Raw genomic sequence first — 22,032 nt, 5'->3', positions numbered from 1 at the left:
TTTATTGTTTCATTAATGATAATAATGTTTAAACAATATATTGTGGTGTCATAAAATAAGGAATCGTATTAATTGCGTATTTATGAAAAATACAGAATAATTTATTAAAATGTATCCGTGGTGCCATCTTACAGAAACAATGACAACTATTTTCACTACAAACTTGGGCGTTTTTCTCACCGATGGCGTCACTAGTACTAAACCAGTATTTCTCGATTTCAGTCAATTTACAATGGAATCTAACAATGGTTCACATATTATTGAATGGGCGAACCCGTCACACTTGTCCGAGATATTATCATTTCTATATGATAATTTTGATAGGGAGGAGACTATGTTGAAAAGTCTACGAAATAACAATGAATTAACGAGCGAAGAGGAAGAATCGATGAGAATCGATCACGAGCGACTGATAAGAGCAATATCTGTCTTCTCGCCTTGCTTGGTAGCTTTGGACAAACTGACTAAAAAAATAATTGGTGTTAATCTGATGATAGTTAGCAACAACTCGAAATTCGACAGCACCGATGGAGTTTCTGCCGCATTTACTAACAATCCACCGACAACCAGGTTAATGAAACAGTATTTCGACTATTTGTCAGAGATTAGCGAGAAGGCAGATTTATACGGGAAATTTCCTGATTCTAAAGCTGCCGTAGAATTTTATGCTGTCGCTGTAGACAAGAATTACAGAAGAAAGGGCCTCTCAAGGGCCCTGATGGCCGCAGGAATCTCCTTTGCAAAAGACACTGTTCAAGATGTTGGATTCGTGTTTGGAGTGTATACGTCGCTGTACTCTAAAAGGTCGGCAGAGAAACTAGGAATGAGGAGTGTCATGGATGTCGACCTTTTAACGTACAAGAACGCCGAAGGACGAGCTATTTTCCAGGACACTCCACCGCACAATGTCATCTCCGTCATGGTGCTAAAAATTTAGGAATTTCTTTCGCTATTCTCAAATCTAACAATTATACGAATGATAAAGATCGGATAAATACGATCAAGTTCTGTCAACGTGAGTCACTTCCGTCATACATACTTACATACGTATATGTATACAGTGAGTCCCAAAAGTATTAACTGTTGCAAACATGTAAGAAAATAATCTATTGTAGAGAACGCGATATGTGTATCGCTATACGAAGATAATTCTTAATAAAACAATGCATGTAAAAGATATTTATATAATATTTCATGGTATCCTATTTAAACACGATGTGTTGAAAGTATTTGTAGCGCAAGTTGATCGTATACGTATGTTACACAACTGGAGTGTGCAAAATGTTCATCTAGATGAAGTTTTCGATTAATGAATAAAAAATAAACTTGAATATATTCTGTTATCTTGAACTTTAACGTAAACGTGTTATATATATATAGGGAGAGAGAGAGAGAGAGAGAGAGAGATACATTGGCAATGAAACTTTTGAGACTTACTGTACGTATGTAGAAAGAAACGGATGACTACACTACACGCTACACGTCAGACGTTTGAGTCGAAAAGCTTACAATTAGTACGACTGAGGACTGAGGTTGACCGAGGCGCTCTCGTTATCAGTCACTGTATGATTTATACACGTTTAAAGTAATACGTGTGAGTTTTTCAGTGCACGGTGCACGTTTCGACAGTGTTGGACAGTGTTCGATAGCAATCAGGATGGTAAGTGTTCATTTTGCGTCGTGTTCTATACGTTAGCGATATATTTAAAAGGTAAACAAAAGTAGAAGGCAATTCATTTATGTTTACAGGCATCTTATTCAGAGGATCAGCTGGCAGGTAAGTGAACGTGAATATGTGAGTTGTTGGGTAAAAACCAGAGTGAGATCAAAGGGGGGCGGACAGTTTTTTCTCGGTGCTTAATTCAGGTCAAGAATATCGTTACCTTATTAGACCCACCCTATGGTATCACCGACTCGCATGTCGGTGATTACCTTTTATGGTTAGGTACTTCAAAGAAATAGTAGCAGAAAAGAAGAAAGCACGACAGAATCCGAATAGCATCGCAATCGCCGTGACGGTTCATACATTTATTCTCGTTTTAAATCGCTTCTGATTCCATTTTCACTGAGTTACAGAGCGAATTTCGGGAATCGTTGGTTCTTTTCACCATCGAAAACGTTGAAAGTAAAACGCGATCGCGACATATATGTATTATCTTTTTAGTTTGTTTTAAATCATCGTTGACAAGGAAACCTTGACATATTTCTCTACCGTTTAATTTAATATAACTTTAATATCGTTTTTTCTCGTAAATATATAAAATACAAAATGTACGGTTGCAGTTATCAAGAACTGACTAATAGAATGATGTCATCGATCGAGGGTAAACGAACGAATATTATTTTTTGGTTTAGAATGAATATACTAGTACTTTGACTAAAAGATAACTATGTTTCTTTTTTGCCATGTTTGCAATATAAATTATTAAAGATCTTGGTGTGCTATGACAGAATTTCAGGAGGCATTCCAGCTTTTTGACAGTCGAGGGGATGGCAAGATTCACGTGTCCCAAATTGGAGATGCACTGCGAGCTCTCGGACAAAATCCGACTGAATCGGATGTAAAGAAATTCACTCATCAACACAAACCCGACGAACGTATCAGTTTCGAAGTGTTTCTACCTATTTATCAAGCTATAAGTAAATCTCGAACATCCGATACCGCAGATGACTTCATAGAAGGTTTACGTCATTTCGACAAAGATGGGAATGGCTTCATCTCTTCTGCAGAATTGAGACATCTTTTGACAACATTAGGTACGTTACATAAGCGATTCTTAATTTGATCAGTGTTTCTCTATCTCAGAGGCTTGAAAATGCTTTCCATAATATTTTATTCCTATTATGCTTCATTTTAAGGTGAGAAACTCAGCGACGAAGAAGTTGAAACATTGTTAGCGGGCCATGAAGATTCACAGGGCAATATTAATTACGAAGATTTCGTTCGCCAAGTGATGTGCGGATGAATGTTGATTATAAGTAATCATTATTATAGAAAGATTTGCGTTCGTCGTAAGATTTCTTTAGATGTTTAATTTTTTCCACCATTTTTGCGCCATACTTTGCCAGTATATACCACTTTACGTGGAATGATTTAGTCGCTAATAGTTTTGTTGGGTACTGTAAAATATTTTTTTTCGTTATATCAAATTTATTTTTTATACCCGGACAATCTTTATTACGCATCGGCTAAAAAATTATGTAAAAATAGAACGCGCAAACTAAAATCGAAGTAAGCCTGCAATTCGATTTATACAGTTTCCAACCTAGACATTCCAAACTTATTCTTATCAATTTTATATATTTCTTAGGATTCAAACGAGTACGAACAATTTTCTATTGATTTACGACTGTAGTTAGTTTCTTTCTACATACTTCCAATTTAAATGCACATTATTTTCTGTATAAATGATTAAAAATGTCTGAAACCTCAAAAATACTGTATAACGAATGAAATAAAATTTTTTTAAAACTAAATTTGACTTATTATAGAACTTTAAAAAGTAGTTTCGGCTTCTTTTTTTAAATTCATTTTCTTAATTATTCTTAATTCTAAATAATTGTAAGATTTCTTCTACTACAAATATTTCTTTTATTTTACAAACAATTTATTTTAAATTCCTGTTGTCGTAATTATGACTTAAAAACTATATCTTGGGCCGCGAGTCCAGAAAAAATGAGAACCACCTTTTCTTTTAAACTTTATCATGAAGTTAAAACAGTTAAGAACCACTGTCGCACTGTCTTGAAGTTGTCGGTAGAAAAATCGAGTCGATTTGAATCGAATCGAATCGAATCGAATCGACTTTAAACGCGAGATCGACATCCGAGTATCCGACAAGGAACGTTTCAGACTTCAGTATCGTTTAGCTCGTTCGGAGGAAGACGGAGGCGTGCGCGCTGGTGATTCCACGATAATTCTTATCGCTCACAATCGCTAGTTCAGCGAATATTTTCTCCAAGCAAAGTAAATTCACGGCCGTCAAGATTTTACGAAGGAAAAAGTATGAGTATTAGCTCCAGTCTACCATTAAGTAATTGCGAAAGTAGTAAAAAGGGCATAATTATGCCAAGTCTAATATCCAGCAATTGGTAAGTACTGCGCCATTTTTATCTTTGAGTTCGTCGCCGCCATCTTGTACCCTATCTGTCGTTTTCGTGTGGTTCTTTATCATTTTCATTCTACATACATCTCCCGTGAATCTGCTATCACTGATAATATATTTTTAAAGCGGTTCGTTTTCACGATAAATGCATTTTCTTTGAAACATCGAAAACTGTACACACACAGTGTCAATGATTGACGCGTCTTACAATTTCAATTGTATTTAGCTTTGATAATAAAAAGGTAAAATCCGTTGATTTTCACTTTGCTTCGATAATGTATTATTTAATCGTGAACGGAAATTTGAAAAATCTCGCTATCTTTGTTATTCGAACCTTGAGAAATATTTTCAATGAATTTACGCATTACAAGTTTCATCGAATAATCGAGAATCGTATGCATATGCTAGGAGGCCGACATAATGGAAAGAAAGGCACGTGAATAATAATCTTATATTGGTATATTTCGTCATATCTTTTTTTCTTTAGAAATAGCTGTGTTTCCGTTCATACTGCCACGTGAACCGCGACATCCGTTGTGCGACGTAGAACTAATGCGTACGTGCATATCAGCCATGGTACCCGTCAGCTGTTCCATCATACACACGCGCGCGCACACACGCACACAAACATAACACATATGTGCATGTAAAAACTAGAGTTGAATCTGGCATGAATCTACATATTGTACTAAAATAAAGTTTATGTATTGTGACGGAACAGACTTTTCCCTAGCTGTCCACACTCGGACCGTCATAGTATTTCACTTGTAATATTTCTTCTGACATTTCTATCTGATCATTTTTCTCTTCACTTTTGCTCCTTTTAACATCTTAATTATTTACTCAAAGCAATTCGCTTTAAACATAATAAGTTTAGATATGCCATTGGTAAAAACTAAAATAAGATACATGCTAGAAGTTATAGCCTTTATCTATATATGTAGCCTTATCTTCAATATTGATCCAGTGATTACGAGCAATAATAAATTATGGTTGAAGCAGAGATATTTTCATCTTTGATTGCAGTGAAATGTCGAGTAAGTGTATGGATGACAGTTTAGAAGAAGGTGGCAGGCTCCAACAGCATTATTGTATAACGCTGGGTGTGGGGCCTCTGTGGTGGTCCTGATGTGCCCCATGCCGCATTGTCTGTATCCACAGTCAACACAGAGAGCCGCGGCGTGGGGATCAAGCAGAGTCAGCTCTCTGTGAGCTCCCACATTGTTCAAGTAAGTATTTCTTATGCAAAATTACTTGTATGCAACCTTGTTTTTCTGTGTAGTTGCTTGTTTGGCATTAAATATTTTCCATCAAACTATATTTCCAGGAGGATGAATTGTTGAAAGCAGTGAGAAATAGCGAATCGTTACGCTTAACCTTCACACTTCACTTGACAGAAAGCACTTCCGTTGAGTGGGAAACAGTGGTATGGCGCCATTGTCTTTACATTCGCGTACCAAGCTGTCTCCTTCCCGAAGGTTCGAAAGAGGGCTTTGTTTCTCTCTTAGAATACGCGGAAGAAACACTACGATGCACCAACATCATTGTTTGTCTACGTAAAGACAGGGCAGATCGAGGTATTTGTCTATCGTTATTTGACATCTATGAAAATACTAGTGGTAAACAGAATTTTTATGCTTATTTCATGTTAACAAAAACATTTTCTTGTTACGGTTTAGCAATGCTGGTTCGTACCTTCATGTTTTTGGGTTTCACTGTTCTGCCGCCCACTCATGCCTTGGTACCACCGGGTAGTGACGCTGGCAATCTCTACATGCTGTATACCATCGAATAATCGACCAGCAATCTCGATTTCTCTTTCAAATTTAACACGCAGGTATAGTTCTGTCAGAAGTTGCTTTCGTGTTAAGTTTGAGAGAGATGTCCTTACACGTATCCCAAATGGGTATACGTCGGGTGTGGCAGAGGTGTGAAGGCAACGTATAAGAGTAAATTGAAACTAATAGTCGGGAATACGTAGAACGCGTAAATAACAGGCTTTCGATCACGGTATTATCGAAAATACCGATTCATTCTCTTAAGTACAATGTTAACATCTCTCTTGAGAGCACGTAAACCGCTGATAAAGCTTTCCCACGTGCAACAATTTGACGGTATCGGATGTTTAAACATTTATAGAAGACAACGAGCCGTCAAATTATAGAAGAAATTTATTACCGACAAATCTCAATGTTAATTGTGATCAATATGTATATCACCGAGTTTTATTTTGTATTATCGTATATTTTCTTATTATTTATAAGTATTATTATCAATATTAATTATATATATGTGTGTATGTGTGTGTATGTATGTATGTATGTATATACACATACACATATATATGTATCGATATATATGCGTAGCGACACTAGTGTCAAATTTTTTTTAAAAACAATAGTTCACATATCTTCTTTTATAAATTTGAAATTAATTGTTCTTGTATCGAAATTTGCATTTTTTAAGAAAAACATTCGCGAAAAATTTATAACTACGGAATCCAATGATGGGAAACAGAATCATTCGCAAACGATATTTTCGTATGTCCATCTAATATGTTGTATCTTTAAGGAGATACACAGTATTAGTTAGTATTTTTATTATTAAGTTACATTTTCAAATATTTCTGGATTCAAAGACGAAGCTATTTGTTTAATCTTGATCAATAACCAATTTTTCTACACTGATTTCTTTATCACACTAGCGTCGATCGTTATAACCACTATTACGTAGATGTTTATTTATTATACTTAGGTTTAAGTGATTATAGCGAAGATGATAAATATAACGATGATATTTCTGGGTAATGTTTGATCAATTAACATTGCAGAGTTTTTGCTAATAAATATGTTCTTTAGTGTTGACTCGATAACAGACGATATTAAATCATTACAAAATGACAAAAAAAAGTTTAAAATATCATAAAAACTTGAAAAAAAAAATTGAACAAAAAAGTGTTAATAGCTTATATTAGAAATACAGTTAAGTACAGAGTGACGGACTATTATATGTTAACGCAGATAGTTTTAAATTTGCCTCAATTTTTCCAATTGAAGGATAATTCGGTGCGTTTTATTCTGTCGGTTAGTATTATGAAATATATTCGTACACTTGACCACGTAAAAGTACATGTATGCTACATTTATTATTCGTACAAGAAACGTACGTGCTAAATAAAAGTTAAGAAAATAAAATTCGTTTTATGCTTACTCTATACTTTATGGGCAAAAGGGTAAAAAGTAAAGACGCACTTATCTTATACCGAAAATGAAAACAGCTGGCGTTTAAATTGTTTTTATTCTGACTCTGGTGATGATTCTATTATTATAAATCATCTTCATGGGAATACATATAAGATTATAAATTGTATTTGTATGATACAATCTATAACGATGTAGAATGAATGAAGATGCTAGATTAAGATAATCGATGACGTTACGTATAACAAAAGTAGAGGAGACATTTGCATCTGATAAACCATCCAAGATTATGTTATTTACTCCATAGTATTCATTCTAGTTTGTATTAATTAATATTTCAGAAAGTTGCTGCTTCGTGATGTTTCCTTCTTTCACAGAGACGTTTATTTTTTTTCCTAAATCAGACATAATCAAGTCCACTCTCCAATTCTTATCATGGTTGATACTAACTGAGGCTTCCGGGTGTAATCCGTGTCCTTTGGACAAGATACTTAGACCCGGAAGCCTCGGTTAGCATTAACGATGGAAAGCCGGGCAGTGAAAGCCTGGAATATCTTGGCTTATCGTTCACAATATTCACAATTCTCTTTTCCGTCTCAACGTATAGTGATAGTCCTTTTACCGTCAACTTCTGTTTCATCTGAAACATTCTTTGGTACTAGGCCCAAGCTATCCATTATCCCAGATGGCGCTGTGTCTTCTATAGGGTAGGCGGACACCTTTTTACATTTAATTAGATGCGTGGCCAGTTGATTTCCATCAGCTGTCGCATAGCCACACGAACATTGCATCCGTTTGTCTAAGGGAATATTTATGAGGGGGGAGGGAACCACCAAGCTAGTCATAGGTCGTTCGTTATGAATTTGTTGTTGATGTTCCTTGAATGCACGCCAACAGCAGGTTATGTAGCGACACTGGTAACACCTTTGTTCGCCTGGATAATGATCTTGTTCTTCCACGTCTTCCTCACACTCCTGACAAGAGAGATTCGCGACAGGAACATTCACTGTAATCGGACCTGTGACCCACTTCTTTACCCTTTCGTCGCGAGGCAATTCCGTCACAGGGCTGTCTACGTCAAATCTTCTGTTCTGCGGCCTTTGCTTCGAGACCATTATCGTACCACTACCACTGGAATAGGGGACGACCTTCGAACTGGAAACACAGTCATGCAATTCCCTTTGATGAACCTTCAACGAGCTCTTCTGATTGAACCAAAGGCAACACTTGGAACACTTGTTCCCCCGTCCCTGCTCCCTTCTAATAACGTGCCTCTGCATGTGTAGCAGAAAAGCGTGGACGCTGGTAGCGCTGGGACTACCCTCGCTGACGAATTGTATCACCTTCAGACAGTAAGGACACTGTAGGCCCTCGCCTTTTTCATGAATTTTATAAAAGTGGTCTATGGCGTCCTTATGGCTGGAAGTGCGATAAGAACAGGTCTCGCATCGATAAGGCATCTCAGAAGGATAATGCATGGAAGACAGGTGGTTTATGAGGAGACCGCTGTTTCCGAATTTCTGCTCACAAATGGCACAAACAACCATGTCGCTGTCCGAATGACCGAAATTACTGTGCGCCTCTGTAACGTGGGTGACCATTTGATGCTGAGAGGAGAAGGCTGTGCAACAGTAGCGACACACGGGCGAGTTGGATTGTCCAGGTACCTGGGGGGGAACATGACTGATCATGTGCTCCATTACATCGGTGTTGGAGCGCATGGTTGTCGTACAGAGGAAGCACTTGAAATACAAGGAGCATTTGTACTCCTTGGAAAGAATGTTCTTGTCGCCTTCCATGGTGGCGTAGTAAAACTCCTGCAGTTGTATTTGTTCACCTTTGCCCTCTTTGTCTCTGGTAGCTTTGGAATCAAGCATAGCTTTCTTTCCTTCGGGTTCTGGGCTAGCCGTGGTCATTATGTTCCTCTTGCGTCCTCTTCGTGGTCCAGGCTTCACTGCTTGGCCAAAAGTTATCGCTTCTTGCTGATTAACGTTACCAGTGGTACTCGTCTGATGAACCAAAACGTCGCCCGACTGAATATCTTCTTTATTTATGGTCACGAGCTGCGCCAGTGGAGGAAGACTCAGGTTCGAATACGACCAGTTCTGAAAGGGATTCGCTGCTATTTTCGCTAGACGATCTAGCAAACCCTCATCAGAGTAGATCCTGGTTTGCTCTGCGATATGCGCGATTATGTTGTCGAAAGCTCTTCCAGCGGTGGAGCCGTATATTTCTCGCCACACTAGTTCGTCTAGAAACTGCTGGATCATTTGCCTGCTGAGCAGGCTGAGAGTATTTTGGAACATTCTGGGAACTATCTTCCTCAGATACTCCATAATGTGAAAGTTGCTCATGACGTTGCGGGAACTCTGGTCGGTGAACGCTGACTGGGTGATGTGGGTAAAACCCATCTCTTCAAGGGTACTTTTATCTACGGTGAAATCTGTCATAATCTTCGAGTCGGTGTGTACCCAGTCCTTCAGTGGATGTAGAATATTGTTGAAACGTCGTTTGTACGATCTGTCGCCGTCTTGCATGGGGTCGCAGGCCTTCAATCTCAAATCCAGGGTGGAATAATCAAGCACGCCGAGCACTTCGACCTTCACCTGTCGTAGGTTCCCGTCCTGCGACGTTGTCCCTAAGCTGATTACGCCTACTTGTATCACAGAATTCTTCCCCCCCATTTTACGCGTTTTATCCCAGATGGCGGCCGTGCAAACGCTGCGCAAGTGGGTATAGAAATTCTTTACGTACAGATTGGACACTTTAACCCAGGAGACAACGTTTTGGACATTCGTCTGGCACGCCCAATGATAAATTAATTTTAAGAGAACGGTAGGCGTGTATGGCGCTCCTTGGAAGATGGAACCAGAGAACACGGACACGTAGCGGTCTGGACAGCAGCTGGAAATCCAAACGTATCCTCCAGAGTAGGGGAACGTTCCCTGATCGCTGTACATTCCCAGTTTCAGTTTAGTCTTTTGGTAATTGTTGCTATGCTGGACGCAGTACTGCTCGGACTTGACCAGACCTTGCTGTATCAGCCATTCGGCGAACTTCGTTGCGGAAAACATTAGCACACTTTTCACTTTGATGTCTGAAATGTGTGTAAATGTATCAGCAACTCGTATAGAGTACAAATGTAAAATAAGTAAAATAACTCAAGTATCGTTTATCACCTTTTCCAGTGATATTATACTATTCTAAATAGATCCTAACAAGAAATTTTGATAAATACCTAACTCTGATCTTTCCTTTTGCGCCACCTGTGGAGCGATATCTTTGGTGCGAAGATTCGGTCTGGCAATGACGACCAACGAAGGAAATGTCCTGCCACCGTTCATTTTGTTGAACGTTACCTCTCTACCATCTGGGAGATTCTTCTTTGCTTCGTCAACTTGTTCCAAAGCTGAATCGAAAAATTGTTGCACTTAACTGATCAAAGGCCCTATTTGTTTCGTACTGTTTACTTTACACTCGTTTAATCACCCATAAATTCTTCTAACCTGAATTTTTATTTCCCACCGATATTCCACCAATGCTTGTGTGTTCCGTTGGCTTTGCTACCGATACCTTGGTTATTGCCCCTGTAGTGGTACTTACGGTTGACGTTGGTGCCGACACCACCACTGGTGCAATCTGCTTGCTTACTGTCTTTATTCGGAGATTGGTTACACCTTGTGGGCTAGTAGTAGCTGGAAAATATAATTATTTTCATTATTTTAAAATTTGTCCAAATTTACGATGTACTTAAAGACAATATTTCCCAACTTACTTGGTGTAACAACATGCGTCGGACATCCCACCTTTTGTCTTCCTCGAGTGATCAACACGGGCTATACAAAGTCGCATAAGAAATTCAATAACAAAATTATTAAGGAGTTGTACCACTTGGACAATTCCATTAAAGTATAAGGCAGTAATAACTCAAATACGGGTACAGTTATTTTCTTTATGGCATAACATTTTTTTAAAATTTCATTTAGATTTTAAGATATTGAAAAAGTTGGTCAATAATTTATTTTTTAATAAACTGCTACAAAAAAGCTTTAAAAGCCCATTCTGTCCGAGTGTGCATAGTTTCTATACAAAATTGCGAAGGTGGTGTAGTTCTATAAGCAAAATAATATTTATGAACAACATACTTCCTCTATTATGTCAGGTTGTTGCACTTGGAGCACCTTTGTCCTGCGCCCAGATCTTGTGTATTTATACTGAAAGTAATCGGTACGCTTTTAATATAATGTTTAGTTCAAGTAAACATACATTAAACAACTTTCCTACATTTTCTGTCTGGGGGTGTGAAATTGTAGGTATAGTGTTGGCCATAGACGTGGACGTTGATGCGGAAGTTAGCGCTGGAGTGGATATAGGGCCCGACGAAGCAGTTGTCATGGTTGTTCCTGCAATTTATGCAACTTGGACGTTTTAACGGGAATATATTTATGAACAAAGAACTCTTTACCTTGAGGCTGAGCCACAGATCCCAGAATAACTCCCATTCTAGAGTCCACTACCAACTGTATATTACTCTGAGATCCATTTGCATTGTTTAGTACGTTGAGTTTGATCGGCTGGCCCTTAGTTTGATTCTGCAAAAGATACGAACATAGAATCTCATAGACGATTATATTGTTTTGTTATGATACTCACTACGCTCACCATTGACGGAGGATTATTCTTAACTACTGCTGGCGCGGGGTGCGGAGGCCTGACATAGAAAAAGAACTCTGAGTTTGTAAACAAGTAACACTTGCAAAAAGATAATAAAAAATACATACAGTGTATACTGATAACCGTTGACATTGCCTGCTTGACATACCAATTTACCTCCATGGTCTTTAACCAACTCCTCTAAAGTAGCAGCAACCTGAAGCAATAAAAATAAATGTGTTATCGATCTCTGATAGGTTGCTAAGGATCTAACTGAGTTTTGCGACATTACCCTGTCATAGTTTTCCTTCAGTTCTAGTTGTAACATTAATTGCGCTTCGCTGAGCGGCTCTTCCGCACATTCCAAATTTAAAGTCATATGGGACGGTCGAGTGTTCGTTACCGAACGCGTAATCAATCGATTTTTTGGCATTTTTGTTATACAAGTAATTTTTCACGAGCATAAAAAATTTCCTAAAGCAAGGAACGTACATTTAATTTAACTAAATTTTCACAACACGTCGGCGCAACACTTTTCTAAACATTTTACAAGCAAGCAACACGTTCACAGTTTATGAATTAGAGCGATTTTTGTAGGAAAATAGCAGCTATACTTGTTATTTTTACTACAAACGTAAACGTAGCATTCGTTGAGTTTAGTCGCGTTTGTTAGGTTATAGGTTATCGTTTGATCTCAAAAATAAACTATGATGGCGGCGCTATCATGCTATCAATCGCCGCCAACCAGCCAACACAAACGCCAACAAACGCCAAGCGACACCAGCGACTATCCATGAAGTACATAATCATGAGATCGTTGTATAATGCACCCACAAACCCAATCTAATACTGTCTAGTTTTGTCCAATTCTGTTAGTCCCTTTTACTATATAACTATAGACTGCTAGACAGAGATGGGCAAAACACTAGACCTAGACTTCGAATAAATCTGAAGTTTGTCGATATGTTGGTCTCGTTTCCTTCTTTGGAAAATTTTCAAAAGAGGAAACGAGACGAACATATCAGCAAACTTCAGATTTATTCGAAGCCTAGGGTTTTGCCCATCACTGCTGTGATTCATGTTAGTTAGGATTGAACACAAAAATTATCTCGAAAAGATCGAGATTTTCTATACTCGATTCAAAATCGAACACCTTTTACAGCCTACAGTCTACACTCTACTGCACTCTACAGTCATCTACAGTCCACTATAAAATGTGAAATGCTTCAATTGAAGAAACATTTGTTGTGATTTGTCGTTCTCTTTGTCTACACGAAATGATTATCATTCATAGTTCGAATATCTTTCGTTGCTCAAAAAAATGAAAGCACGTTTCATTTGTATGTGTAACACTCAATACTCTGCAACAAAAGTTAAAATTGTGTGATCATTAACAGGAAACACATCCTTTTCGTTTGCAAACGTTTGTCTACTGCATTTTTCAGCAGATATTACAAACCGAATCACGTTAATTAATTTTCTAATTGCTTAATTTTAATTCTGTAAATACAAACATAAAAATGGACGAAGTTACAAAACTCGAACACTTGTCATTAGTATCGAAAATATGTACAGAATTGGAGAATCACTTGGGATTGAATGATAAAGATTTAGGTAAGAAATTCTTTTCTTCTGTTTGGCATAAACAATGATTTAATTTTATCATTATAAAATTATATTACAGCACCTTCTTACATTAAATAATCTTTATCGATTCATTTATTACTTACATTTTCTGTTTTTGTTATAGCGGAATACATAATCCATTTAGCAGAGAAGAATAATACCCTAGATAAGTTCAAGAAAGTTCTAGTTGAGAATGGAGCAGAGTTTTCTGTAAGTAATTTTTGAACTTTTGTCAATTTTTGGTTGTATTTATAAATATTGTAATATTATATTGGTTTTACAGGAATCATTTATGGCCAACTTGTTGAGAATAATACAGCACATGAAGCCATCCAAAACAATGCAAGAGAAGCCATTAAAACCAACGACTAAAAAAGATGAGCTGGCACAAAAATTTCCTGCTTTGGCTTTGCCAAACGAAGAATCAAAAGTGCTAGAGATTAAAGATCTGAAAGACGACGATATAGTTAACAGCGCTATGGCAAGTTTAGAAGAATTGGCACCGTCGAATAAAAAGTCTGGCAACGAAAATAAAAAAGATATTCAAACATCTGATAATGACAAAAAAAGTAAGCTTTCTAGGAGAAGCAGATCGAAAGAAAAGAGAAGACACAGGTCACGATCATTTAACCGTAAGGATAGAAAACATAGGTCTAGGTCTCATTCGAGATCAAGAGATCGTTCAAGATCCAGAGATAGGAGGCATCACAGATCAAGGGATCGTAAACGATCAAGGTCACGGGATAGAACGTCAAAATCTCATAGAGATAAATACTCTAATAGACATGTATCGGATCGATCTAGGTCAAGATCTATAGAAGAACTTTCCATGGATCCAGAAGTTAATAAAATTTATTCAGGCAAGGTTGCTAACATAGTGCCTTTTGGTTGTTTTGTGCAATTGGAAGGCCTGAAACGTAGATGGGAGGGACTTGTTCACATTTCACAGTTAAGAAGAGAGGGACGAGTTGCCAGTGCAAGCGATGTAGTGTCTAGGGGTCAGAAAGTTCTTGTAAAAGTACTTAATATCGGAGGACAAAAGGTACAAGACATAATAGTAGATGAATATGATTCTAACTTATCCATGATTTTCACTATTTGAATAAAATATTTCCAGGTTTCCTTAAGTATGAAAGACGTCGATCAGGTAACGGGCAGGGATTTAAACCCAGTTGTCACCGTTACCAAGACCGAAGAGGACGAGAAGCATTTGCGCAATCCTGACAGACCTACTTCGTTGCTAGAACTTCAAGGTAACTGGGACGAGGATGAAACTTGCTCTAGGAAACGAGTACAAAGGTTATCATCTCCTGAGAAATGGGAGATAAAGCAAATGCTCGCAGCATCGTGTATCGACAGGTATTGGTTACATTTTTAATGATGCCTGTATTAAAGAAGCATATATTTAATTGTACTTAAAAAACAATTAGCATATAAAAACGTTTCTCATTACTTGTTTCGTTTTCTCCACTGTAGAAGTGAATTGCCAGAATTTGATATGGAAACTGGTATTCTTCCCCGTGAAGACGACGAAGAGGAAGATGTCGAAATTGAATTAGTAGAAGAGGAACCACCGTTTCTGCATGGGCATGGAAGAGCTCTCGGAGATTTAAGTCCCGTTCGTATTGTAAAGAATCCTGATGGTTCTTTAGCGCAGGCTGCTATGATGCAAAGTGCGCTAGCGAAAGAAAGGAGGGAACAGAAAATGTTACAGAGGGAGCAAGAGATGGATTCTGTTCCTACGGGTCTTAATAAAAATTGGATTGATCCTTTACCGGAAGGTAAATTAATTTTTTTATATATTTTTGTAAAGTCTCTTAGTTTAGAGTAATATAATACTATTTTTGTAGTCTCTTAGTTTCGAGTAATATAATACTATTTTTGTTTTTATCTTTACAGCCGAAAGTAGGACTCTAGCAGCGAATATGCGTGGAATTGGTCTTCAAACTCAAGACTTGCCCGAATGGAAGAAGCATGTAATAGGTGGAAAAAAATCATCCTTTGGAAAGAAAACAAATTTAACTTTACTCGAACAGCGTCAAAGCTTACCGATATACAAGCTTAGAGATGATTTAGTGAAAGCTGTTACGGATAATCAAATTTTAATCGTAATTGGAGAAACAGGATCAGGAAAAACTACTCAAATTACACAGTATTTAGCTGAAGCAGGATTTACAGCACGTGGAAAGATCGGCTGTACTCAGCCTAGAAGAGTTGCCGCTATGTCTGTCGCCAAGAGAGTAGCAGAAGAATTTGGTTGCCGTTTAGGACAAGAAGTCGGCTACACCATTCGTTTCGAAGATTGTACTGGTCCAGAAACTAATATAAAGTATATGACAGATGGTATGCTGCTCCGAGAGTGTCTGATGGATTTAGATTTGAAAACATACTCTGTCATAATGTTGGACGAAGCACATGAACGTACAATTCATACCGATGTTCTGTTTGGATTATTGAAGCAAGCAGTAGGAAGACGACCAGATTTGAAGCTGATCGTGACAAGTGCCACCCTGGATGCAGTCAAGTTTTCACAGTACTTTTTCGAAGCACCTATTTTCACTATTCCTGGAAGAACATTTGAAGTAGAGGTAATGTACACGAAAGAGCCAGAAACAGATTATCTAGATGCAGCGCTTATAACGGTAATGCAAATACACTTGCGAGAGCCACCGGGTGATATACTTCTTTTCTTAACTGGTCAAGAGGAGATCGATACTGCTTGTGAAATTTTATATGAACGTATGAAGTCTCTTGGTCCTGATGTGCCAGAACTAATAATTTTGCCTGTCTATTCCGCACTTCCTTCGGAAATGCAAACCAGAATATTCGAACCAGCTCCACCTGGCTCGCGAAAAGTAGTGATAGCCACAAACATAGCAGAAACAAGCTTGACTATCGATGGAATTTACTATGTGGTCGATCCAGGCTTTGTAAAACAAAAAGTATATAATTCTAAGACAGGAATGGATAGTCTCATAGTGACTCCGATAAGCCAAGCAGCTGCCAAACAAAGAGCAGGAAGAGCCGGCAGAACTGGTCCAGGGAAATGTTACAGACTTTACACCGAAAGAGCTTACAGGTATGTATCTATCGCCGACAAACAAGATAAATATGATAGTTTTAATTATTTAATTGATACGTTATACTTTTCCTAGAGATGAAATGTTACCTACACCAGTACCAGAGATTCAACGTACCAATTTAGCAACTACAGTATTGCAACTAAAAACAATGGGTATTAACGATTTGTTACACTTTGATTTTATGGATGCTCCACCTGTGGAATCGTTAATCATGGCCTTGGAATCGTTGCATAGCTTAAGCGCATTAGATAACGAAGGTCTTTTAACTAGATTGGGCAGAAGAATGGCGGAGTTTCCATTGGAACCGAATTTATCAAAGATGCTCATTATGAGCGTGCATCTTCAATGTTCCGATGAGATATTAACCATTGTTAGCATGCTGTCTGTCCAAAACGTTTTCTACAGGTAAGAATTACCTTATAAAATAATCATTAAAAATAATTTTTTTATGATCCATTTCATTGTTTTATTTACAGACCAAAGGATAAGCAGGCCTTGGCTGATCAAAAGAAAGCAAAATTCAATCAGCCTGAGGGTGATCATTTAACTCTATTAGCGGTTTACAATTCCTGGAGGAATAATAAATTTAGTAACGCTTGGTGCTACGAAAATTTCGTGCAAATTAGGACTTTAAAACGCGCCCAAGACGTTCGGAAACAGCTATTAGGTATCATGGATAGGTAATCGATCTTTCAACGTGACTCGATTTAATCTATTCATCTTCATTCTAACTTAATGTGAACCGATAACGTTTTGTTTATCAGGCATAAATTGGACGTGGTGTCTGCTGGGAAAAATACGGTAAGGATTCAAAAAGCTGTATGTTCAGGGTTCTTTAGAAATGCTGCGAAGAAAGATCCTCAAGAAGGATACAGAACTTTAGTAGACAGCCAAGTTGTTTATATTCATCCGAGTAGTGCTTTATTTAATAGGCAACCAGAATGGGTAAGTTTAATATTGAAAACAAAACAAACTTTTAAAAACATTATACAACAAAATATATATACATTCCATTTTTAATTTCCTACAGGTTATTTATCACGAATTGGTGCAAACTACTAAAGAATATATGAGAGAGGTAACTACCATTGATCCTAAATGGTTGGTAGAATTTGCTCCAGCATTCTTTAAATTCAGCGATCCGACTAAGCTCAGTAAATTCAAGAAAAACCAACGACTCGAACCGCTTTACAATAAATACGAGGAGCCGAACGCTTGGCGAATATCCAGAGTTCGTAGAAGACGTAATTAAGGCATATTTATTATACAATCTGTAAATAGTTTTGTACAGAATTTCGAATTATTAAGACGTAATTAACTGGAAAATCCATTAAAAAGAATCTTAAATCACAGATGTAGTAATCATTTTGTCACTTAACTTACAAGGGAACATATCCAATTATCACACGCCGTTTTCTTATTTTGGTAATTAGTAGATAATATACTCTCTCCATTCAGACAGAAAATGTTTTAATATTTTACAGAATTATGAAATACACTTATCATAGAGATAATGGTATTTTATACTTACATTAAAGTTTTGAATAACATTTATTATTTCTTATATAAATAAGATAAATTATTGTGTGTTTTAATATTATGTGTATACTTATAATTGCTGTATTTATTATGTTAAGAATGTAAATTTATAACATTTGAAATGTTTACAATGATAATGCGGGAACAGGTACTACTGTTTCATGATAAATTAGACAATTTATAAAGTTTCTAAAAATATGCAAGACGGAATTTTCTTTGCAACGAGGTATGCAGTTATTATTAAAGAGTACAATAGAGATGATGTGATTTGCAGATCGTGTATGCACATATTAACTGGAACTTCGGGGTGTAAGACATGTTCTTTAGATAAAATATTCCGACGTTTCACCATATTGTTGCAGCTAGCTTTTTCAACAGTCAAATGACAAACTGACATATCAGTACAACCTAATCTATCTTCCTCTAGCCAGCCTAAACAAACATAATCCACATCTAACATACCTAACACGACCTACCCTGACTGATTTATCTACCAGGTTAGATTTAGATTGGGGTAGGTCACGTTACACTTAATTGGCAGATAGATCCGTGTAAGATCATATTAGTTTGGGATGAGTCTGGATTAAGTCTACTAGAAGCGGATATATCAGTGTACATACCACTTGACTTCTGAAGAGACCAGCTGTAATGGTGACGAAATGTCGGAGTATCTCTTCCAAAGGACACGGCTTACAATCGAAAATCTCAATTAGTATTAATCATAACTTCAATATCAATTGATTTGATGTGATTAGTTAGAAATTATATTAATACTATGACGAAATATTATGTGCATTAGTATGGTATAAGTTTTTATAATTTTAAAAAGTAAAATACACATTTCATTGGACAAATACCAATCCAATTACAATGTCAGTCTCAAAGAACAGGAAAGTGTTCAATCATCGTACCTTGTCAGTCTTTACCTCTTAATTAATTATTAAATTTATTAAATAAATACATTCTCCAGAAACATTTAATAATAATATCATGTAAGAGCAATATTCTTTTGTTTGTATATAAAGTTTCATCATTCGCAATGCAATTTAATCTCCATTTTTGTTTAAGAAATCTTTTAAGAGATTTTTAATTCACTCATATGAAATGTACAACAGCCATGAAATATTCATTTTCATGAGATATAAATTGAATACTATATTTGGACTTGATTGTACGGACTACACTTTTTGTTGAAGGAACATCTTGTACATGGCAGGCTACTGAATTTGTTGCTTCTTCTTTACTAATTCCACCAATTGCCTATACCTTGTTTGGCATTCATCCTTTGGAACGTATCAGAAATCATAGTCAATTTTGTTTAAATGAAAAGTATATTACAAAGTATAAATGTTATACCTTTGTTTTTCCTTGAACGCAATTTGCAATTTTTTCCCATCTATCTAGAGACATGCCTTTGGGATATTTTATGAGCGCTGTTTCAAATGCTTTCTGTTGTTCTTGACTCCAGTCGGTAATATTATCTATATTTTCAACGCGTATCTTTATCTTTTTTGGACGCTCCTCCACAGCTATCTCTTCTGTAGACACGCATGGTTTCAACCTTTCATCTTTCACCTAATAAAAGTGTACTTTGCATAAGAACTGTATATGAAATTCTGTAAGCCAGTTTCTCAAACTATGGTCCATGGACCCCATAGCGAATATATCAAAGAGCTCCACGAGAAGGTGAAGTTTGAGAAATACCGACTTAAACATTATTTAATTGAAGTATAAACCTTCTTTGCCATATACGTAACATCTGCAACTGTACGATTCATAGCATTCGCAATCTTGTCCCATCGTTCTGATATACCGCTTGGGTATTTTTTTACAAGTTTTATTAACTCTAATATGTCATCGTCAGTCCACAGACCTCCACCCGAAGCAGTAGGCTTCTGATACACATGGTTTGTCTGATCACAGTTCCTCTTTGGAGCTTCTTTAACATTATTAATGTTTCTTTCTTGTGGAGTAAAACCAGGTCTGCGTCTTCTAGTACGAGATACAGGTTCTGGTTCTGGTTCTCCGATCTCTTGTGCTCTGAAATAGTCAATATTTTTTAAGATATTCTAAGCACACTGACGAAAAAACAACAGTCAAGTTTGAAATCAGATATTCATTTGCTCACAATGCTTCTTCTTCTTCCTGCTTTTTCCTGCGTTTTCTCTCTTCTAAAACGTCGTGCATGATGCACACAAGATTAGGGACAGATAACGTAAAAGCTATTATCCAACGTGGAAATTGAAATGGAAGTGTATTCCAGATGCTTGGAGTGGGAATCTTTTCTAAAATATCCGCTAAATCTGGCACATCCATTTTTCCTTTCTTATTTTTTTTTTGCATTTTCTGAAGCTTACTACCTAACACTTGTTCCTGAAACATATATATTGTATTCTGAAATTTTCAAAATATTGTTTATTTTTCAACGACTATTTTACATACATATGTATATCTCTTCTCAAAATATGCAGCCCAAGCTACTAGATATTGTCCAACTGTAATAACTAAGAACAAAATTATACTTAATTCTGCAAGACCCATTTTCCGCACATGGCGGTAGTAATATACAGCTGATCGCCAATTCGGCAATCCGTTAATGAGCACATTGTCGTATTTTTGCCTTTTTCCAGGATCTTTCAATATATCGTACACGGCGACCAACTAAAAATAAAGGTAGAATATTTGGCATAAACCGTTCCGTTCGATCGAAGATCAGCGCTAACCGTTTGGGATACGAAAAACTTGCGACTTACTTTTCTAAATTGCTGCTCTGCATCTTCTGCAGGATTTTTGTCTGGGTGCAATTGGAGAGACAATCGCCTAAAAGCCTTTTTAATCTCCGAAGCGTTCGCAGCCTAAAATATGTTTCGATAAACAGTGTATTATTGGCATATTTTAATTTAAAAAGTAAACCTTATAGAAGACAAACCTGTGGAACACCGAGGACTTGGTAAAAGTTTTGATTAACTTCCTCGACAACGTCGAACACCTCCAACTCGTCATTATCCCAAGCGTTCGTAAATCTGTACACGTCGAAAAACGATAAAATTCCAAAAATGACTAATGACACTCTCATCTTTTTGTTTCTTATTTTTTATCCGCTATGTATGTACAATCATATCTGTCGACAGGTTAACATTGATTGATTCCGACACGTTTATCTCCGAAAGTCTACGCCGTGATCATCGCTTTCATTTAAATAAGTTTATTTTTGGAGTAGTAGGCTAAAATATGTTAAATCAAGGAGTGCCACATTGCAAGTTTTGAAGAGGTTACGTTTCAAACATTCTAAAAACGTAGGCCGTATGTATCAGAAGTAATGAAAAGCATATGCGTCGACTATCATCAACTATATAGCGTATATAGCGAGATCGTTTATACAGACAAATAACGTTGGAGATATAAACACACTGGGGAATTTTCATTCGTTTCCTGTGGAAAAAAAATGACCAGCCTGGTACTAGACAATGAGAGCCTGCCCAATGGAAATTCCGACAAGAGCATCAGAGATGGGCAAAACCCTAGACTTCGAATAAATCTGAAGTTTGTCGATATGTTTGTCTCGTTTCCTTCTTTGAAAAATTTTCAAAAGAGGAAACGAGACGAACATATCAGCAAACTTCAGATTTATTCGAAGCCTAGGGTTTTGCCCATCACTCCGAAGAGCTTCGATCTACATTGCGGTTGGTATAGCAACTCTGATGATTTTCCCCTAGATGGAAAAAATGTTATAACGTTAGCGTTACTAGATCGTGTAAACGTAGTTTCTTGCGTGCATTAGACTAAAGAAGCATTTTAATATTACAACAATCGATCCTCAACATA

At 37.0% G+C, this 22,032-nt stretch overlaps 6 protein-coding genes across 7 annotated transcripts; 4 read left to right on the top strand and 2 right to left on the bottom strand.

Moving 5' to 3' along the window:
* Positions 1-126: 126 nt before the first annotated feature.
* LOC128878085 (uncharacterized) lies at positions 127-1,376 on the top strand. Its single transcript, XM_054125950.1, has one exon. It carries the CDS (start codon positions 140-142, stop codon positions 935-937), a length of 798 nt encoding a protein of 265 aa, XP_053981925.1. The 5' UTR covers positions 127-139; the 3' UTR covers positions 938-1,376.
* A 45-nt stretch (positions 1,377-1,421) lies between these two features.
* On the top strand, positions 1,422-3,477 carry LOC128878087 (myosin-2 essential light chain). Its single transcript, XM_054125955.1, has 4 exons — positions 1,422-1,660; positions 1,750-1,777; positions 2,452-2,757; positions 2,860-3,477. Exons 1-4 carry the CDS (start codon positions 1,658-1,660, stop codon positions 2,964-2,966), a joined length of 444 nt encoding a protein of 147 aa, XP_053981930.1. The 5' UTR covers positions 1,422-1,657; the 3' UTR covers positions 2,967-3,477.
* A 1,659-nt stretch (positions 3,478-5,136) lies between these two features.
* LOC128878477 (ornithine decarboxylase antizyme 1) lies at positions 5,137-7,300 on the top strand. Its single transcript, XM_054126710.1, is given in 4 exon segments — positions 5,137-5,232; positions 5,234-5,335; positions 5,434-5,683; positions 5,786-7,300. Coding segments are annotated over 4 exon segments (564 nt in total). The 3' UTR covers positions 5,902-7,300.
* LOC128878260 (uncharacterized) lies at positions 7,014-12,717 on the bottom strand. 2 transcript variants are annotated; one of them, XM_054126316.1, is made up of 10 exons: positions 12,252-12,717; positions 12,088-12,176; positions 11,960-12,017; positions 11,772-11,898; positions 11,591-11,709; positions 11,452-11,520; positions 11,082-11,142; positions 10,813-11,001; positions 10,545-10,715; positions 7,014-10,403 (listed from the first exon to the last, which is right to left on the bottom strand). In XM_054126316.1, the coding sequence occupies exons 1-10, from the start codon at positions 12,390-12,392 to the stop codon at positions 7,903-7,905; spliced, it is 3,525 nt and encodes a 1,174-aa protein (XP_053982291.1). In that variant the 5' UTR covers positions 12,393-12,717; the 3' UTR covers positions 7,014-7,902. The 2 variants fall into 2 exon arrangements, with proteins under 2 accessions (XP_053982291.1, XP_053982292.1); XM_054126317.1 differs by having other exon boundaries at positions 11,969-12,017.
* A 416-nt stretch (positions 12,718-13,133) lies between these two features.
* LOC128879117 (ATP-dependent RNA helicase DHX8) lies at positions 13,134-18,478 on the top strand. Its single transcript, XM_054127982.1, has 10 exons — positions 13,134-13,573; positions 13,710-13,795; positions 13,869-14,627; positions 14,703-14,944; positions 15,062-15,366; positions 15,485-16,664; positions 16,741-17,073; positions 17,145-17,348; positions 17,433-17,613; positions 17,699-18,478. Exons 1-10 carry the CDS (start codon positions 13,480-13,482, stop codon positions 17,918-17,920), a joined length of 3,606 nt encoding a protein of 1,201 aa, XP_053983957.1. The 5' UTR covers positions 13,134-13,479; the 3' UTR covers positions 17,921-18,478.
* A 650-nt stretch (positions 18,479-19,128) lies between these two features.
* On the bottom strand, positions 19,129-21,578 carry LOC128879121 (dnaJ homolog subfamily C member 1). The gene is made up of 7 exons (XM_054128002.1): positions 21,137-21,578; positions 20,961-21,062; positions 20,650-20,868; positions 20,336-20,580; positions 19,944-20,247; positions 19,564-19,782; positions 19,129-19,490 (listed from the first exon to the last, which is right to left on the bottom strand). The coding sequence occupies exons 1-7, from the start codon at positions 21,281-21,283 to the stop codon at positions 19,425-19,427; spliced, it is 1,302 nt and encodes a 433-aa protein (XP_053983977.1). The 5' UTR covers positions 21,284-21,578; the 3' UTR covers positions 19,129-19,424.
* Between the last annotated feature and the right edge of the window lie 454 nt (positions 21,579-22,032).

The sequence above is a fragment of the Hylaeus volcanicus genome, chromosome 6 (genome assembly GCF_026283585.1).
Source record: "Hylaeus volcanicus isolate JK05 chromosome 6, UHH_iyHylVolc1.0_haploid, whole genome shotgun sequence".
Classification (NCBI taxonomy): Eukaryota; Metazoa; Arthropoda; class Insecta; order Hymenoptera; family Colletidae; genus Hylaeus; species Hylaeus volcanicus.
Note: the sequence above shows the minus strand (reverse complement) of the source record. Positions and strands in the feature narration are given on the sequence as shown.

What these genes read in the sequence shown, in the direction of transcription:
- LOC128878260 (XM_054126316.1), bottom strand. Translation starts at nt 12,392, where the DNA reads ATGCCAAAAAATCGATTGATTACGCGTTCGGTAACGAACACTCGACCG. An exon ending in TGAAGGAAAACTATGACAGG is followed by an intron (nt 12,177 to 12,251) that starts GTAATGTCGCAA and finishes TTATTGCTTCAG; the next exon opens with GTTGCTGCTACTTTAGAGGA. An exon ending in CTCCGTCAATGGTGAGCGTA is followed by an intron (nt 11,899 to 11,959) that starts GTGAGTATCATA and finishes TATCTTTTGCAG; the next exon opens with AATCAAACTAAGGGCCAGCC.
- LOC128879121 (XM_054128002.1), bottom strand. Translation starts at nt 21,283, where the DNA reads ATGAGAGTGTCATTAGTCATTTTTGGAATTTTATCGTTTTTCGACGTG. An exon ending in CAGGAAGAAGAAGAAGCATT is followed by an intron (nt 20,248 to 20,335) that starts GTGAGCAAATGA and finishes TGACTATTTCAG; the next exon opens with AGCACAAGAGATCGGAGAAC. An exon ending in GCGTTCAAGGAAAAACAAAG is followed by an intron (nt 19,491 to 19,563) that starts GTATAACATTTA and finishes TACGTTCCAAAG; the next exon opens with GATGAATGCCAAACAAGGTA.
- LOC128878085 (XM_054125950.1), top strand. Translation starts at nt 140, where the DNA reads ATGACAACTATTTTCACTACAAACTTGGGCGTTTTTCTCACCGATGGC.
- LOC128878087 (XM_054125955.1), top strand. An exon ending in TTCAGAGGATCAGCTGGCAG is followed by an intron (nt 1,778 to 2,451) that starts GTAAGTGAACGT and finishes GTGCTATGACAG; the next exon opens with AATTTCAGGAGGCATTCCAG. An exon ending in ACATCTTTTGACAACATTAG is followed by an intron (nt 2,758 to 2,859) that starts GTACGTTACATA and finishes CTTCATTTTAAG; the next exon opens with GTGAGAAACTCAGCGACGAA.
- LOC128879117 (XM_054127982.1), top strand. Translation starts at nt 13,480, where the DNA reads ATGGACGAAGTTACAAAACTCGAACACTTGTCATTAGTATCGAAAATA. An exon ending in GCAGCATCGTGTATCGACAG is followed by an intron (nt 14,945 to 15,061) that starts GTATTGGTTACA and finishes TCTCCACTGTAG; the next exon opens with AAGTGAATTGCCAGAATTTG. An exon ending in TTAATAGGCAACCAGAATGG is followed by an intron (nt 17,614 to 17,698) that starts GTAAGTTTAATA and finishes AATTTCCTACAG; the next exon opens with GTTATTTATCACGAATTGGT.